Consider the following 16,334-nt stretch of genomic DNA (forward strand, 5'->3'; position numbering starts at 1 on the left):
CGCAGACAATGTTACATATCTATGTTTATCTCCGGACTGGTCCTTGTACGGGGGGAAGTTTTGCTGACTCTTTGTTTCCCTTCACGCCCCGTCAGGACAATCACCCCCACGTCGCGGTCCTCTTTGCCGTGGGATGTCTGAGAGGGGCTTGTCTCGTCAACTCGAGATGTTCTTCCCCCCCCACCCCCTCACCTCGTTGGGAAGGGGGCAGAGTGTAAACGCGGTCGGAGGCTGTGGGCTCAAACTTGACTGTTCTGGTGCCAGGGGAAAGGAGTTAGGGTTTTTACAAGTGTCTGTCAAGGACAGGTGATCACCGTAAATGAGATGTCAAAGTCTAAAGAAGCATCTCGACCTGAAACGTCACCTATCCATGGCTAATCTGAAGACGGGTCCTGACCTGAAACATCGCCTATTAATATCCCGTTTGAAGAAAGATCCTGACCCAAAATGTCAACTATCCACGTCTAATCTTAAGAAGGGTCCAGACCTGAAACGTCACCTCTCCATGTCCAGTCTGAAGACGGATTCTGATCGCTAGTGTCACCTATCAATGTCTAATTTTAAGAAGGAGCCCGATCCAAAACGTCACTTATCAATATTTAGTCTGAAGAAAGGTCCCGACCCGAAACGTCACCCATTCCTTCTCTCCAGAGATGCTGCCTGTCCCGCTGAGTTATTGAGTAGAGGTTAGGTGAGTATATACACCTGGGGCAAATGGGCTGCGGACACCCACAAGGCTTCCTCAAACATCCACCCGAAACGTCACCCATTCCTTCTCTCCAGAGATGCTGCATGCTCCAGAGATGCTGGAGTTCTCTCCAGAGATGCTGGAGTCACTCCAGCATTTTGTGTCTTATGTTTGGTGTGAACCAGCGTCTGCAGTTCCTTCTTCCACCTTGAGGCAAGATTCCTCGGCAATGCCTCTCTTTGAGATGGGAGGGAAAGTGGAATGGCTCAGATTGGTGCTTGTGTCCTGATGTTGGGGGAGGGGGGGGGGGTGTTTTTGTTGGGGGGGCAGGGTACCTTTCTCTCACCCTCTCTCACTTTGTCTTTCTCTGTCTGCCTCTTGCTTCTGCCAATCTTTCACCCGGGATAGTGCTGGCGTATGGTCCGTACGGTAGGCTGACTTTACCTTTTTATTCTGCGTGCATCAGTTAAGCTCCGATCTGTAAATGTTCCCCGATCGAGTTGATGTGGAGAGGCACACACAAAAAGCTGGAGTAACTCAGCGGTTCGGACAGCATCTCTGGAGAAAAAAATTAGGTGACTTTCAGGGTCTCGACCCGAAACGTCACCAATCCCTTTTCTCCAGAGATGCTGTCTGACCCGCTGAGTTACTCCAGTCTATCTCCAGTTTAAACCAGCATCTGCAGTTCCTTACTACACAAGTGGATGTGGAGAGGATGTTTCCACTAGTGGGAGAGTCTAGAGCCAGAGGGTACAGCCTCAGAATTAAAGGACGTTCCTTTAGGAAGGAGATGAGGAGGAATTTCTTTACTCAGAGGGTGGTGAATCTGTGGAATTCATTGCCACTGAAGGCTGTGGAGGCCAAGTCAATGGTTATATCTAAAGCAGATATAGATAGATTCTTGATTAGTACGGGTGTCGGAGGTTATGGGGAAAAGGCAGGAGAATGGGGTTAGGAGGGAGAGATAGATCGGCCATGATTGAATGGTGGAGTAGACTTGATGGGCCGAATGGCCTAATTCTGTTGCTATGTCTTGTGTTCATATCCCGTGAACAAATTAATTTATAATCCCCATTTTTTCCTGAGGCTGTTGCCAGCAAGGAACACTTTGGGAAGCAGATGGTATGTTTACTATGACTGGATTTGTGCAAAGATAAAGACATCTTGCCACAATTTTGTCACACGCTGGTGAGAACTCACCTGGAATGGGTCATAGACTCATTGAGTGATACAGTGTGGAAACAGGCCATTCGGCCCATCTTGCCCACACTGGCCAACATATCCCAGCTACGCTAGTCCCACCTGCCCATGTTTGGTCCATATCCCTCCAAAACCTGTCCTATCCATATACTTGTCTAATTGTTTCGTAAATGTTGGGATAGTCCCAGCCTCAACTACATCCTCTGGCAGCTTGTTCCATACACCCACCACCCTTTGTGTGAAAAAGTTAACCCTCAGATTCCTATTAAATCATTTCTCCTTCACTTTGATCCTGCAATATATCCTCTGGTCCTCAATTCCTCTACTCTGGGCAAGAGACTCTGTGAGCCTCCCCGCTCTATTCCTCTCATGATTTTATACCCCTCATCCTCCTGCAAAGGTTTTGTGTCCCTCAGTTCAGTTCAGTTTTATTTGTCATATGTAGGTTAACACAGGGCGGACAGTACAATGAAATGTGTTTGACAAGACAACGGGTCACCTGTCTGTGGTGGGAGGTACTTGCCACAAAGCGCAGTTGAACGAGTTGCTGCCTCTCAGCGCTGGAGACCCGGGTTCGATCCCGATGTCGGGTGTGTGTGTATGTGTCAGTGTGTGTGTGTGTGTGCGCCTGTGTGTGTGCGCCTGTGTGTGTGCGCCTGTGTGTGTGTCAGTGTGTGTCTGTATGTGTCAGTGTGTGTGTGTCTGGGTGTGTGTGTGTGTGTGTAGTTTGCATGTTGTCCCTGTGACCAGGTAGGTTTCCTCCAGGTGCTCCTCTTTCCTCCCACACTCCAAAGGCGTGCGGGTTTGGAGGTTAATTGCCCGCTGGGCCACCTGAAAACTGACAACTGAACGGGTGTGTTGTGTGGCTCTGTATCGTGTGTTCACCCTCTGCTTCCCCCTCTCCCCACCCCCCCCCCCCCAGGACGTTGCGCCCCAATGAAGAGCATCTCAAGCAGCCTGAAGGAGACGATGAACCCGAACGATATTGTGCAGGACGCCATCCACAACTTCTCTCCGGCGTACCAGCAGTACACCCAGCAGTCCACGCTGGACCGCAGCACACCCTGGCACCAAGGCCACGGTGTCTCCCGCACCCACAGCGCCACCAGCGTCCGCGACACCGAGAAGACCCTCCTCCTCAGCTCCGACGACGAATTCTGAGACCCTGGACGTCCGCGCGGCGAGAGTGAGAGAGAGAGAGAGAGAGCGCGACGGTGAGCCAAGGGGCGGCCCCCCCCCCTTCCAACCTCCCTGGGACCGGGCCTGGAGGCCGGCGGCCATTTTACCCGGGGAACCGCAGGCGCCCATGTACAAAAGAGAAAAAGACACAAAGTGCTGGAGTAACTCGGCAGGTCCGACCCGAAACATCGCTTGCCCACATTCTCCAGAGATGCTGCCTGACCCACTGAGTTACTCCAGCACTTTGGCTTGGCAATTGGACCGTTGCCTTCTGAAAGGAGAATATCGACCAATTCAGGCCAATTGTTTTTGGAATAGAAACTTTTATTTTTAATGTGCTGGGGGTTGTTGTGTTTTTAGGTTGTCCGTTGACAGGGATGAGGGGTTGCTACCACGACAAGCTCTGTTCATGTCCTTTCTGCGCCTAATGCAGGGCATGGGATTGGTGCTGGCATCTGGAGGGGACTTTGCCCGGAGGTCCAACAAGAGGCTGGTGCCAGCAAAATGCAGCCCATTCCAATAGGGTTGGGGAGGGGAAGGTTTGTTGCTGCAGGGAAGAGGCTTCAAAGGAAGCAAGGTCGCTTGCCAGAATTGTGGCTTTTTTACCATCTTTGGACCCCTCTCGCTCCCCCACTCACCCTCTCCATCTCCCCACTTTCTCCCTCTCACCCTCTCCATCTCCCCCCCTTTCTCCCTCTCACCCTCTCTCTCCCCCCCCCCTCTCTCTCTTCTCTCTCTTCTCCCTCTCACCATCTCTCCCCATCTCCCCCTTTCTCCCTCTCACCCTCTCTCCCTCACCTTCTCCCCCTCTCTCTCTCTCTCTCTCTCATCCTCTCCCCCCTCTCTCTCCCCATCTCCCCCCTCTCCCCTCCTCTCTCCTTCTCCCCCTTCTCACCGTCTCCCCCTCTCTCCCCCTCCTTCTCCCCCTCTCTCTCTCTCTCTCTCTCATCCTCTCCCCCCTCTCTCTGTCAATCTCCCCCTTTCTCCCTCTCACCCTCCCCCTCTCCCTCTCCCCCCTTTCTTCTCTCACCCTCTCTCTCTCTCTCTCTCCCCCTCTCTTTTTATCTGGGGATTTAACTGGAAGCTTTCAATTTGGGTGGCGCTGTTGTGCAGTGGGTGGAGCCGCTGCCTCAGCACCAAAGACCCGAGTTTTGATCCTGACTTCGGGTGCTGTCTGTACGGAGTTCTCCCTGTGACCACGTTGGTTTTCTCCGGGCACCCCCTGTAAATTGCCCCTCGTGTGTAGGGAGTGGATGAGAAAGTGAATGGGTCTCCGTGAGGTAGAGTGAAAAGCTTTTTGTTGCGTGCTAACCAGTCAGCGGAAAGACAATACATGATTACAATCGAGCTATTCACAGTGTACAGATACATGACAAAGGGAATAACGTGATTAACGTTTAGTGCAAAGTAAAGCCTGTAAAATCCAATCAAAGAGCCCAAGTATCTCCAATGAGGTAGATAGTAGTTCAGCACTGCTCTCTGGTTGTGGTAGGATGGTTCAATTGCCTGATAACAGCTGGGAAGAAACTGTCCCTGAATCTGGAGGTGTGCGTTTTCACACTTCTGTACCCTTTAGACAATAGACAATAGGTGCAGGAGTAGGCCATTTGGCCTTTCTAGCCAACACTGCCATTAAATGTGATCATGGCTGATCATCCCCAATCAGTACCCCATTCCTGCCTTCTCCCCATATCTCCTGACTCTGCTATCTTTTTAAGAGCCCTATCTAGCTCTCTCTTGCCCGAAGGGAAAGTCTGAAGAAGGGTCTCGACCTGAAACGTCACCCATTCCTTCTCCCCAGAGATGCTGCCTGTCCCGCTGAGTTACTCCAGCTTTTGGTGTCTACCTTTAACGCCTCAATGGCAACAATATTAGTCCCACGGATATCTCCCTCCCCCCTCGTTGAAGCCAGATATCCCATCCTCGTTATACTTTGGCCTGACCTGTTCTGCACTGTCCACTGAGCTGGAGACCATCCCTCCAGGATCCCACCATCATGTGCCTTCATTTGAAAGGTAATCTGCCCGCCATTGGGCCAGGTGGGGAGCCCAGGTTGTGGTTTCTTATTTGAGGGACTGCCAGTGTTTCATAGTTTCCTTGTCCTTGGTTAAGATTTTCTCACAGTCCTGGGCACCGTTCGGTTGACCCCGTCGAAAGCTTGCCTGGGAGAGAGATCCAAGAACATAGAAACATAGACAATAGGTGCAGGAGTAGACCATTCGGCCCTTCGAGCTAGCACCGCCATTCAATGTGATCATCCCCAATCAGTACCCCGTTCCTGCCTTCTCCCCATATCCCCTGACTCCGCTATCTTTAAGAGCTCTATCTAACTCTCTCTTGAAAGCATCCAGAGAATTGGTCTTCATTGCCTTCTAAGGCAGAGAATTCCACAGATTCACAACTCTCTGGGTGAAAAAGTTTTTCCTCATCTCCGTTCTAAATGGCTTACCCCTTATTCTTAAACTGTGGCCCCTGGTTCTGGACTCCCCCAACATCGGGAACATGTTTCCTGCCTCTAGTGTGTCCAAACCCTTAATAATCTTATATGTTTCAATATCCTCTCATCCTTCTAAACTCCTCCAGCTGCTCCATTCTATCAACATATGTCAGTCCCGCCATCCCGGGAATTAACCTGGTGAACCTACGCTGCACTCCCTCAATAGCAAGAATGTCCTTCCTCAAATTTGGAGACCAAAACTGCACACAGCGTTTTGTGTCTATATCGTGTGTTGTTCTCCAGCCAAACAAAAGCGGCTGGAGAATTCTCTCATCGCACGCGCGTACTTCGGAGTTAACTCTGCGTTCGGGAGCGAATTTGATTTATTAAATTTTTGCTTTGCATTTTATTTCCCTTGTAAAGAGTCAAAATGCCAGGTTCACTACTTCCAGTTTCATTCTGGGCACCGTGAGGTCGACTAAACCTTTCTGAAGTTTTCTGTGTCATGCCCCTGTCCCACTTAGGAAACCTGAACGGAAACCTCAGGAGACTTTGCGCCCCACCCAAAGGTTTCCGGGGGTTTTTTATCAGTCTCCCTACCTGCTACCTCTGGCAACCACCTGCAACCTCCGGGAACCGCATGGAAACCTTGGGTGGGGCACAAAGTCTCCAGAGGTTTCCGTTCAGGTTTCCTAAGTGGGACACGGGCATTAGGGTCTCAAAGATGGGCTTGGGAGATGGGGGGGGGGGGGGGGGGGTGCAGGTGGGACGAGGCTGGGTTGAGGGTGGGATGAATAATGTGCATTGACTGGATTGTGGTGTGATATTGTACATAGTACTGTATATATATATATTGAAATAATGTATGATATAAAGTTGACAGAACCACCTAGTTTTGTATCTTTAGCTGCCATTTGTGTATATGAGCTCAAGGAAGCTGCTTCTAATTTGTTCCTTGTGGTGTACCTCCTTGGCACAAGTTAATAAAAGATCTTATTCCGACTTGTTGCTGTCACAACTGGAAAGATTTGAGGTTTTTGTTGTGTGTTTATGGCTGGCTTGAATAATAGAGTTTACTATCTTTCATTCAATGTTCGAAATCTCTCTACATCACCGTCTATATTTCTCCTTTCCCTTTCCCTGTCACTTCCAGGCTGAAGAAGGGTCCCGACCCATTCCTTCCCACCAGAGACGCTGCTTGTCCCGCTGAGTTACCCCGGCTTTTTGTGTCAATCTCTTTCTCGGCTTCACGGTCCCAGGTTCAATCCTTGGACTCCAGTGCTGTCTGTGTGGAGTTTGCACGTCGGCCCTGTGACTGCATGGGTTTCCTGTCCCATACCCCCACCCCCTCCTCTCCCCATCGACACCTGCCCGCGTTTGACCCATATCCCTCCAAACCTGTCCTATCCATGTACCTGTCCTTGAACGTTGGGATAGTCCCTGCCTCAACTACCTCCTCCTGCAGCTCGTTCCATACACCCACCCCCCTCTGTGTTAAAGGATCAAACTCTGCTTTAAAAATATCCATAGTGTCGGCTTCCACCGCCGTCTGTGGCAACGAATTCCACAGATTCACCACCCAGTGGCTAAATAAATCCCTTCTCATCTCCAGTATAAAGGTATGTCCTATTATTCTGTGGCTGTGCCCTTTAGCATGGCTCGGTGGGCCGAAGGGCCTGTTTCCGTGTTGTATCTCTGAAGCTAAAATAGTGTGTGGGATATTGTGACGTTGGTCGGTTGTGGACTCAGTGGGCTGGAGGGTCTGTTTAGGAAAGAACTGCAGACGCAGGTTTAAACCGAAGGTAGACACAAAGTGCTGGAGTAACTCAGCGGGACAGGCAGCATCTCTGGAGAGAAGGGATGGGTGGCGTTTTGGGTCGAGACACTTCTTCAGACTGACAACGGGGGAAGTGACAATAGACAATAGGTACAGAAGTAGGCCATTCGGCCCTTCGAGCCAGCACCGCCATTCAATGTAATCATGGCTGATCATACCCAATCAGTACCCCGTTCCTGCCTTCTCCCCATATCCCCTGACCGCTATCTTTAAGAGCCCTATCTAGCTCTCTATTGAAAGCATCCAGAGAACCTGCCTCCACCACCCTCTGAGGTAGAGAATTCCACAGACTCACCACTCTCTGCGAGAAAAAGTGTTTCCTCGTCTCCGTTTTAAATGGCTTGCCCCTTATTCTTAAACTGTGTGGCCCCTGGTTCTGGACTCCCCCAACACCGGGAACATGTTTCCTGCCTCTAGTGTGTCCAAGCCCTTAAGTGTGGAGCAGGACTTTCACAAAGGCATTGAAGCTTCAATTGTAAATGTTAAGACCAGATTGATGGCGTTTACTTGGGTTAACGTTTGAGGGCATGGGGCGGAGAGAGATATGTGAGCACTATTGTGAGAAGCTGCTTCCAGAGCAGCTAAAGTCTCCCACGCTTCACACCACAACCGTTTGATCTGGGGAAATAGTCACGACAGCACGCAAGCGGTTTAGGTGCTCCTCCTAGTCGCTGCCCTGCTCCAGCCCGCAGGCCCCCACCAAATCCAGGGCCCGTTGCCGAGGCTGGGAGGAGACGAGAAGTAAAAAGTGAAACTTACAAAATTCTTAAGGGGTTGGACAGGCTAGATGCAGGAAGATTGTTCCCGATGTTGGGGAAGTCCAGAACAAGGGGTCACACAGTTTAAGGATAAGGGGGAAATCGTTTAGGACCGAGATGAGGAAAACATTTTTCACACAGAGAGTGGTGAATCTGTGGAATTCTCTGCCACTGAATGTAGTTGAGGCCACAGTTCATTGGCTATATTTAAGAGGGAGTTAGATGTGGCCCTTGTGGCTAAAGGGATCAGGGGGTATGGAGAGAACGCAGGTACAGGATACTGAGTTGGATGATCAGCCATGATCATATTGAATGGCGGTGCAGGCTCGAATGGCCTACTCCTGCACCTATTTTCTATGTTTCTATGAGTCATAGTGAGGAAACTGAAACAAGCGATGGGGGCAGCACGGCGGGTAGAGTTGCCGCCTCACAGCGCCGGAGACCCGGGTTCCACCCTGACCACGGGCGCTGTCTGTACGGGAGTTTGTACGTTCTCCCCGCGCGTTTTCTCCGAGATCCTCGCTTTCCTCCCACACTCCAAAGACGTACAGGTTTGAAGGTCAACTGGCTTGGTATAAATGTAACCTTGTCCCTATAGGGCAGTGATTCTTAACCTGGGGGTCGTTTGGGCCTTTGCCGGGGGTCATGAAGAGGACACAAATATCACAACAATTTGTTGAGCCCATGTTTAGGAACCTTTCAGAAGTACATACCACATGCAGTAGTTTGTTTGCCTATGCGCGTACTGGTGCCAAAAAGGTTAAGAACCACTGCTATAGTGTGTGTGTGTAGGATAGTGTTACGGGGATCGCTAGTCGATGCAGACTCAGTAGGCCGAAGGACCTGTTTCCGCGCTGTATCTCTAAACTAAACTAAGGCCACGGTTGCCATGCAGCTGGGAGCAGTCTGCGTCTCCTTGCAATTAAAGCCACTGGCAGCAGAGGGAGTGCAAAGCTCGCTTGCTTAACACAGGGGTGTGGGTGTTGGCCGGTGATCACATGGGCTTGGGCCTCTTTCCCTAAGCTTGGGAGGAATGAAGGATGACCTCATTCAAACACTTCCTGCCCGCATTGAAGCAAAGAGTCGCAGTTCCCTGCATTAGGAACAGCAGATCACAGGATAGAAACATAGAAAATAGGTGCAGGAGTAGGCCATTCGGCCCTTCGAGCCTGCACCGCCATTCAATATGATCATGGCTGATCATCCAACTCAGTATCCCGTACCTGCCTTCTCTCTATTACGTCTACGTTATACTAATCTACACTACACTAATTCCGCGCCAACCAGCGATCCCCGCACACTAAAGGGCCTGTCCCACTTCACAACCTAATTCACGACCCCTGCCGAGTTTGCCCTTGACTCGTACTCGCAGCATGGTCGTCACGAGGTCGTAGGTAGGCTGTGATGCTAGTCGTAGGTACTCGTGGCATCAAGTAGGTCGGGGAGTTTTTCCTAGCCTGATGAAAAATGTCAACGAGTAAAAAAAGGTGGTGAATGTTGGACAGGCCCTTAACACTATCCTACATGCACACACTAGGGACAATTTACAATTTTACACCAAGCCAATTAACCTACAAACCTGCACGTCTTTGGAGTGCGGGAGGAAACCGAAGATCTCGGAGAAAACCCACGGGGAGAACGTACAAACTCCGTACAGACAGCACCCATAGTCGGGATCGAACCCGGGTCTGTGGTGCAGGGAGGCAGCAACTCTACCGCTGCGCCACTATAGACATCTATTGTCTACAGTGACCTACAGTGCTCCAGGGAGAGTCTGGCCCACCTCACCTTGTGGTCAACACCACTCATACAGGCATCATTTATGGTAAACTTCCTCGGCATCATTTCCAAAGCCACCACATCCTGTAATGGGTTGACCAGCACTGCCCACAATGCTCCAAGTGTTCCCCTAACCAAAGTCCCATAAAGCTGCGTCATGAATTCCTAACCCTTGTACACAATCGATAGTGGCCACAGACTCAAAATGCTGGAGTAACTCGGCGGGACAGGCAGCATCTCTGGAGAGAAGGAACGGGTGACGTTTCGGGTCAAGACCCTTCCCCAGACCTTGCTAGATCACGACCTGAAATGTCACCCGTTCCTTCTCTCCAGAGATGCTGCCTGTCCCGCTGAGTTACTCCAGCATTTTGTGTCTATCTTTGGTGTAAACCAGCATCTGCAGTTCCTTCTTGCACAGTTGGCATGGACTCGGTTTGTTTGTCTAAAGTCAATGTTTTTCTTTGTACCTGGAAAGTTAAGTGTGTGTGTGTGTGTGTGTATATATATATATAATATATATATACACATACATACATATATACACACACACACACACACACATACATATACACACACATACATACACACAAATACACACACACACAAATACACACACACATACATATACACACATACCTATATACACACACATTTTTATACACGCATACACATATATATACACACATATATATATATATATATATACACACACACACACATTTATTTATTTGTTTATGATATGGTGCCAAAAATTACACACAATAAACACACACATACAGGGTATGCACTTGTGCGCACACACACACACAGGTCTATATATATATATATATATATATATATGAGTATATATGTGTATATTGAGTGCAATATTTTGCACCATCCCCTTTGATGTCCCGTTTTCATACCTTACCCTTCCTTATCTCTTGCGGCCCACCACTCTTAGCCTGAAAAAGGGTCTCGACCCGAAACGTCGCCCGTTCCTTCTCTCCGGAGAATGCTGCCCGTCCCGCTGAGTTACTCCGGCATTTTGTGCCTTATCTTGGGCACCTGCGGTTCCTTCCTCTGCGATTTGCCCCGATCTGCCCAAGTGCAGCACGCAGAGTGTATGGAAAAATGTCTTTATTGGTACAGTATACAAAATAAATGCATTGAAGTACATTAATTTTACAAAGCAATAAATATGTGGATTTTTTTATTTTTTTTAAAGAGACATATGGTCATATAATATAAAAAAGTACATCTTTTATATCTACAAACAGCTTTTATAGGACAGGAGAAAAAAAAAGAAAATAATTTATGTAATAAATAATAAATTGAGTTTTCAGAGCAGCTTCTTAAATCACCAAAGTGAACTTCTTGTACTAACTACCACTGTGTCCATGAGTTGTCATTCAGGCCCATCCTGTCCTGCACAAGTCTTATAAGCCTACGTACATAATCCCGCTGCCTTGCCCCAAAGGCTGAAGTCTTTCGTCAGTCTCACGGTTAAATATATTTTATATACAAACACCCTCTCTGTTTATAAATATCACGTATCTTCTGAAGAAAAATATATGTATATTGATATTGCTTTGCATTTGATCAGGTTGCATTACGGTTGTGGTCCCCCTTGCTCGGAAAAAAACATCCCTTCCTAAAAGCCCTGTCCCCACGGAACGGGTTCATTCCAAGAGCTCTCCTGAGTTTTGAAAAAAATCAAACTCGTGGTCAGCACGGAGAATGAACGTAGCGGGTACGTCGGAGCTCGGGGATGTCACTTAGTGCTGACGGCAGGTACTCGGGAAGACTCGCTAACGGCAGGTAAGCACGGGAAGACTCGTGAAGATTTTTCAACGCGTTGAAAAATGCCCCCGACAGCCCCGAGTACCGACGAGTGGCCATTACCGTAAATCTCCGAGTTCGAATCAGGGGAGAACTCTTGAATGAACTCGTACCGTGGGACAGGGGTTTCAGTCTTCCTCCTGCCTGCCTTGCTTGGCCGTCTCTCCTGGCTTGCGATCTCCCCCCCATCATCTTAATCTTGAACGCCAACCCTCAGGCTGCCCATTTTGCCCTGCTAGCTTGCCGCAGGGCAAACCCAGTCTGACCGAGGGTCTCGACCCAGAACGTCACCCACTCCCTTCTCCCCCAGAGATGCTGCTGCCTGTCCGCGCTGAGTTACTCCAGCATTTTGTGTCTTAACTTTAGTTTTAAACCAGCATCTGCGATCCATTCCTAAACGACCCATTAAGTCTCTTGTTTCCCCACACCCCCTCTGTTTCCTCTTCGACTTATTCTCTCCCAAACGCCCGTCGTTCTCTCTGATTCTCTCAGCTGGTCACCCACACTCAAGGGGCCAAGAAAAACATCACCGAAAAAAAGAAAGATGATAAAAGAAACAGCTGTTTGTTGGGTGGTAACGAGAAGCTGGTGTGGGTGGGGGAGGGATTTACCATCGTAACTTTGTTTCATTCATTGTTCTTTATCTCTCTGCATCATCGTCTGTATCTCTCGTTTCCCTGACCGGTCTGGAGAAGGGTCTCGACCCAAAAACGTCACCCGTTCCTTCTCCCCAGAGATGCTGCCTGACCCGCTGAGTCACTCCAGCATTTTGTGTCTATCTTTGATGTAAACCAGCATCTGCAGTTCTTTCCAATCCTTCATATTCTGCTTGGGTAACGGGATGAACATTTGAATTCTCCAATTTCCTCCCCGCTTCCCCCTTTCTCATCCCCTCTGAAGGAGCAGAATTAGGCCAATCGGCCCATCTAGTCCACTCAGCCATCTCTCCCTCCTAACCCCATTCTCCTGCCTTCTACCCTTAACCTCTGACACCCATACTAATCAAGAATCTGTCTATCTCTGCCTTAAAAATACCCACTGACTTGAATTCTACATTGCTGTCGATTCCTCTGCTCACATCCTCTGCTCTTTCTATTCTACTTGTATTTACTTCCTCCTTCACTCCAGCCATCACCCCCCCTTCTCATTCCGCCCTCTCCCTCTCTCTCGTTTACCCTCTCATTCTCTCTCCCTCTCGTTTTCCTTGTCTTTCTCTCTCTCTTCCCGCCCCCTCGCTCTCATCTCTCTCTCTCTCTTTTTCCTCTCTCTCTCATTCTCATTCCCCTCTCTCTCTCTCTTCCCGCCCCCCCTCTCTCTCTCGCTCTCTCGTTTCCCCTCTCTCATTCCCTCTCTCCTTCTCTCTCTTTCTCATTTCCTCTCCCTCGTTCCCCCTCTCCCTCACCCACTGGAAACTGCACCCCATCGCAGGGTGTGGATGAGAATATGTTACAACTGTGAACGATAAATGGGACGGGTCAGGTGGGCCGAAGGGCCTGTCTCCACCCTGTGTCTCTAAGCTAAAAGCCCACTCGCCCTTTGATAAAAATACTGCGATTCCCAAATTGTTGACATGCAGGCAATTACAGAATCCCAACATGAATTTTTTCCTTCTTAATCCCACATATTTACACACAGCTGCCCCGGCCAGGCACAACACTGAGCCGTGTAATCCTGGTCCAAAGATAATATTTTGCCCGCTCTCCACTGATTCAACATCAAGTATATGCGTTCTACAATTCAACTACCAAACACCAACTGAGCAAAACTAATGGGACTAATCGCACAGTGGGCCCGGCATTGTTGTCAAAGGTTTTTCTCTCTGGTGTCTTGTTTAAGAAGGAACTGCAGATGCTGGAAAAATCGAAGGTAGACAAAAAAAAACTGGAGAATCTCAGCGGGTGAGGCAGCATCTATGGACCTTGAAGGGTCTCGACCCAAAACGTCGCCTATTTCCTTCGCTCCATAGATGCTGCCTCCCCTGCTGAGTTTCTCCAGCATTTTTTTGTGTACCTTCTTTCTCTGTTGTATTAATGGCTTCAGTATTCTGAGGCAAAGATATTACTCCAACTTCCTTTCGCCTGTAGCCAGGAGTGCAAGAATCAAGCTGATTGGTGAGGTGAGACAGGAAATGCTGGAGTAACTCGGCAGGTCAGGCAGCATCCCCGGGGAACATGGATGGGCGATGTTTTGGGTTGGGACCCTAGAGCCATAGGGTAATACAGTGTGGAAACACAACTTTCCCACAACGTCCAACATGTCCCAGCTACACTAGTCCCACCTGCCCGGTCCATATCCCTCCAAACCTGTCCTATCCATGTACCTGTCTAACTGTTTTTTAAACTCTGCGATAGCCCCAGCCTCAACTACCTCCTCTGGCAGCTCGTTCCATACACCCACCACCCTCTGTGTGAAAAAGTTACCCCTCAGATTCATATTAAACCTTTTCCCCCTCACTTTAAACATTTGTCCTCTGGTCCTCGATTCCCCTGCTCTGGGCAAGAGACTCTGTGCATCTATCTCCCCGATCTATTCCTCTCATGATTTTATACACCTCTATAAGACCTCTCCTCATCCTCCTGCACTCCAAGGAATAGAGACCCAGCCTACTCAACCTCTCCCTGTAGCTCACACCCTCTAGTCCTGGAAAGTCTGAAGAAGGGTCCCAACCTGAAAATGTTACCAGTCTAAATAAGGACCCTGTCCCGAAATGTCACCTTATTTATGTTCTCCAGAGATGCAGCCTGCCCCGCTGAGTTAATCGAATTATTTTACTTCAAAAATCAAATCCCTCGGGTTCCTATTAAATCTTTCCCTTCTCACCTTAAACCTACATCCTCTGGTTCTCGATTCCACTACCAGCCTATCTTTTCCACCTCGTGATCTTACAAGCCCTCCAGTTCCGGCAACATCCTGGTAAACCTTCTCTGCACTCTATCCAGCATCTTTCCTACAGCATGGTGAACACAATACTCCTCTAGACTTAGAGTTACCAATCCAATACACTTATCTGTTCAGTTTTAGTTTAGAGATATTGCTCGGAAACTCCCTTCCGCCCACCTAGTCCGTGCCGATCAGCGATCCATGTGCACCAGCCCTATCCTGCACACACTAGGGGGACAATTCACAATTACTTTCACCAATAAGCCAAACCGTGCGTCTTTCGGAGGGCGGGAGAACCCGGGTGGGTTTTCTCCAGGTGCTCAGGTTTCCTCCCACACTCCAAAGACGTACAGGTTTATACGTTAAATTGGCTTCAGTATGAGTGCAAACTGCCCGTGGTGTGTGTGGGATACTGTTAGCGTGCGGCGATCGTTGGGCGGTGCGGACTTTGTGGGCCGAAGGGCCTCTTTCAATTCAAACGCCGTACCTCCAAAACAAAACCATTTCGGGCCTTTGTCTCAAAAATAATTCTCGAAAATTCTTTTTTTTTTTTTTTGTTAAAAAGCCCCAAATACAACAATGTTTCTCCTGGTTTTCTGGCACCTATTCTGAAGATCAGCCAAGAGACATCCTCAAGTTTGCTTTTTTTTTTAAGAATTCCTGGATTTACCCAAACATGAAAAGTCTTCACCCCTGGTCAAAATCTCTTGAAGAACTGACAAAAGTTTCTTCCTGTTATAAATACTCTTGAACACGAGCAGCCTCGGTTACCGATATAGATTTTTTTTTTTCCTCTGTTTTTTTTTTTTGTTACATACAACTCCCACAAATAAGAGTTCCGTTACTTAAGACAAAAGAAAAGGAATCACGGTTTAAAAAACGGTAAAAAAAAAAAAAAAAAAAAAATGACATTCAAATGGCAAGACAGGTCGGCAATAAAAACTGCCCTTGTGCTCGGTCACCACAAAAAAACCCCCCCGGGGCGGGCGGAAAAAAGTTTTATCCCCCCCCCCCCCCCCCCCCCCCAAAAAAATTCACCCCCCTCTGCCACCCCACTGTCTGTGGTTTTTTTTTTTCTCACAAGTAAAAAAAAGAGAGAGAACTTCATAACACAGAGGGGACATTGAGTAAGGTTTCAGTCCAGCTTTCCCCCTAGCCTCAGAGGGCCATCGTTCAGGGATATAGCAGTCTGGAGAAGAGGGGGGAGGGTGGGAGAGGGGGGTGGGTGGGGGAGGGGGGGGGGGGGGGGGGGGGGGGGGGGGGGGGGGGGGGGGGGGGGGGGGAGAAAAAAAAAGTGGTTCTCCAGACCTGTTTCCTGCAGCAATGTGTCTCTTTCTCAACCCCCACCCAAGGTGTAGTGTCTACCTTGATCGGGTCGAGTTGTCCGTGGCAGGTACTGGGAGGAGGAGGAGGGGGGGAGGGGTTGGGGGAACGACTCCTGTGCAGCCTAGACCATGGCTGCAATCCCGTGGGAATGCCGGAGTTCTAACGGACAAGTAGTTTCCCCCCCCCCCCCCCCCCCCCCCCCCATTCCCTGTCCCAACAGAGGACAGCGAGCAAAATACAACCTCCTCGCCACTGTGTGATAGGTTCTCACCTCCTCCCTTACCCACCCTCCCCTCCTTTTTCCTTTCCTCCACCTTTGTTTTGGGGGGGGGGGGTGGATTGTTTTTTTCTGCCCCTCCCCTTCCCCCCCCCCACCTTTGTAGAGGTTCTCCGCACTTTTGTAGTGGGGGGGGTGTGGGTGGGGGAGGG

At 49.3% G+C, this 16,334-nt stretch overlaps 2 protein-coding genes across 2 annotated transcripts in view; both read left to right on the top strand.

Moving 5' to 3' along the window:
* LOC129713714 (transmembrane protein 184B-like) overlaps window positions 1–3,741 on the top strand; it is a 31,537-nt gene extending 27,796 nt beyond the window's left edge. Inside the window, exons 9-10 of the mRNA XM_055662965.1 lie at window positions 1,019–1,117; window positions 2,811–3,741. Coding sequence (XP_055518940.1) covers window positions 1,019–1,117; window positions 2,811–3,049 — 338 coding nt within the window. The 3' untranslated portion in view covers window positions 3,050–3,741. The remainder of the gene's footprint in view (window positions 1–1,018; window positions 1,118–2,810) is intronic.
* An 11,099-nt stretch (window positions 3,742–14,840) lies between these two features.
* LOC129713715 (cytochrome P450 3A29-like) overlaps window positions 14,841–16,334 on the top strand; it is a 116,445-nt gene continuing 114,951 nt past the window's right edge. The window contains exon 1 of the mRNA XM_055662966.1: window positions 14,841–14,850. The gene's annotated coding sequence lies outside the window, so the exon portion shown is untranslated. The remainder of the gene's footprint in view (window positions 14,851–16,334) is intronic.

The sequence above is a fragment of the Leucoraja erinacea genome, chromosome 37, assembly GCF_028641065.1.
Source record: "Leucoraja erinacea ecotype New England chromosome 37, Leri_hhj_1, whole genome shotgun sequence".
Lineage (NCBI taxonomy): Eukaryota > Metazoa > Chordata > Chondrichthyes > Rajiformes > Rajidae > Leucoraja > Leucoraja erinaceus.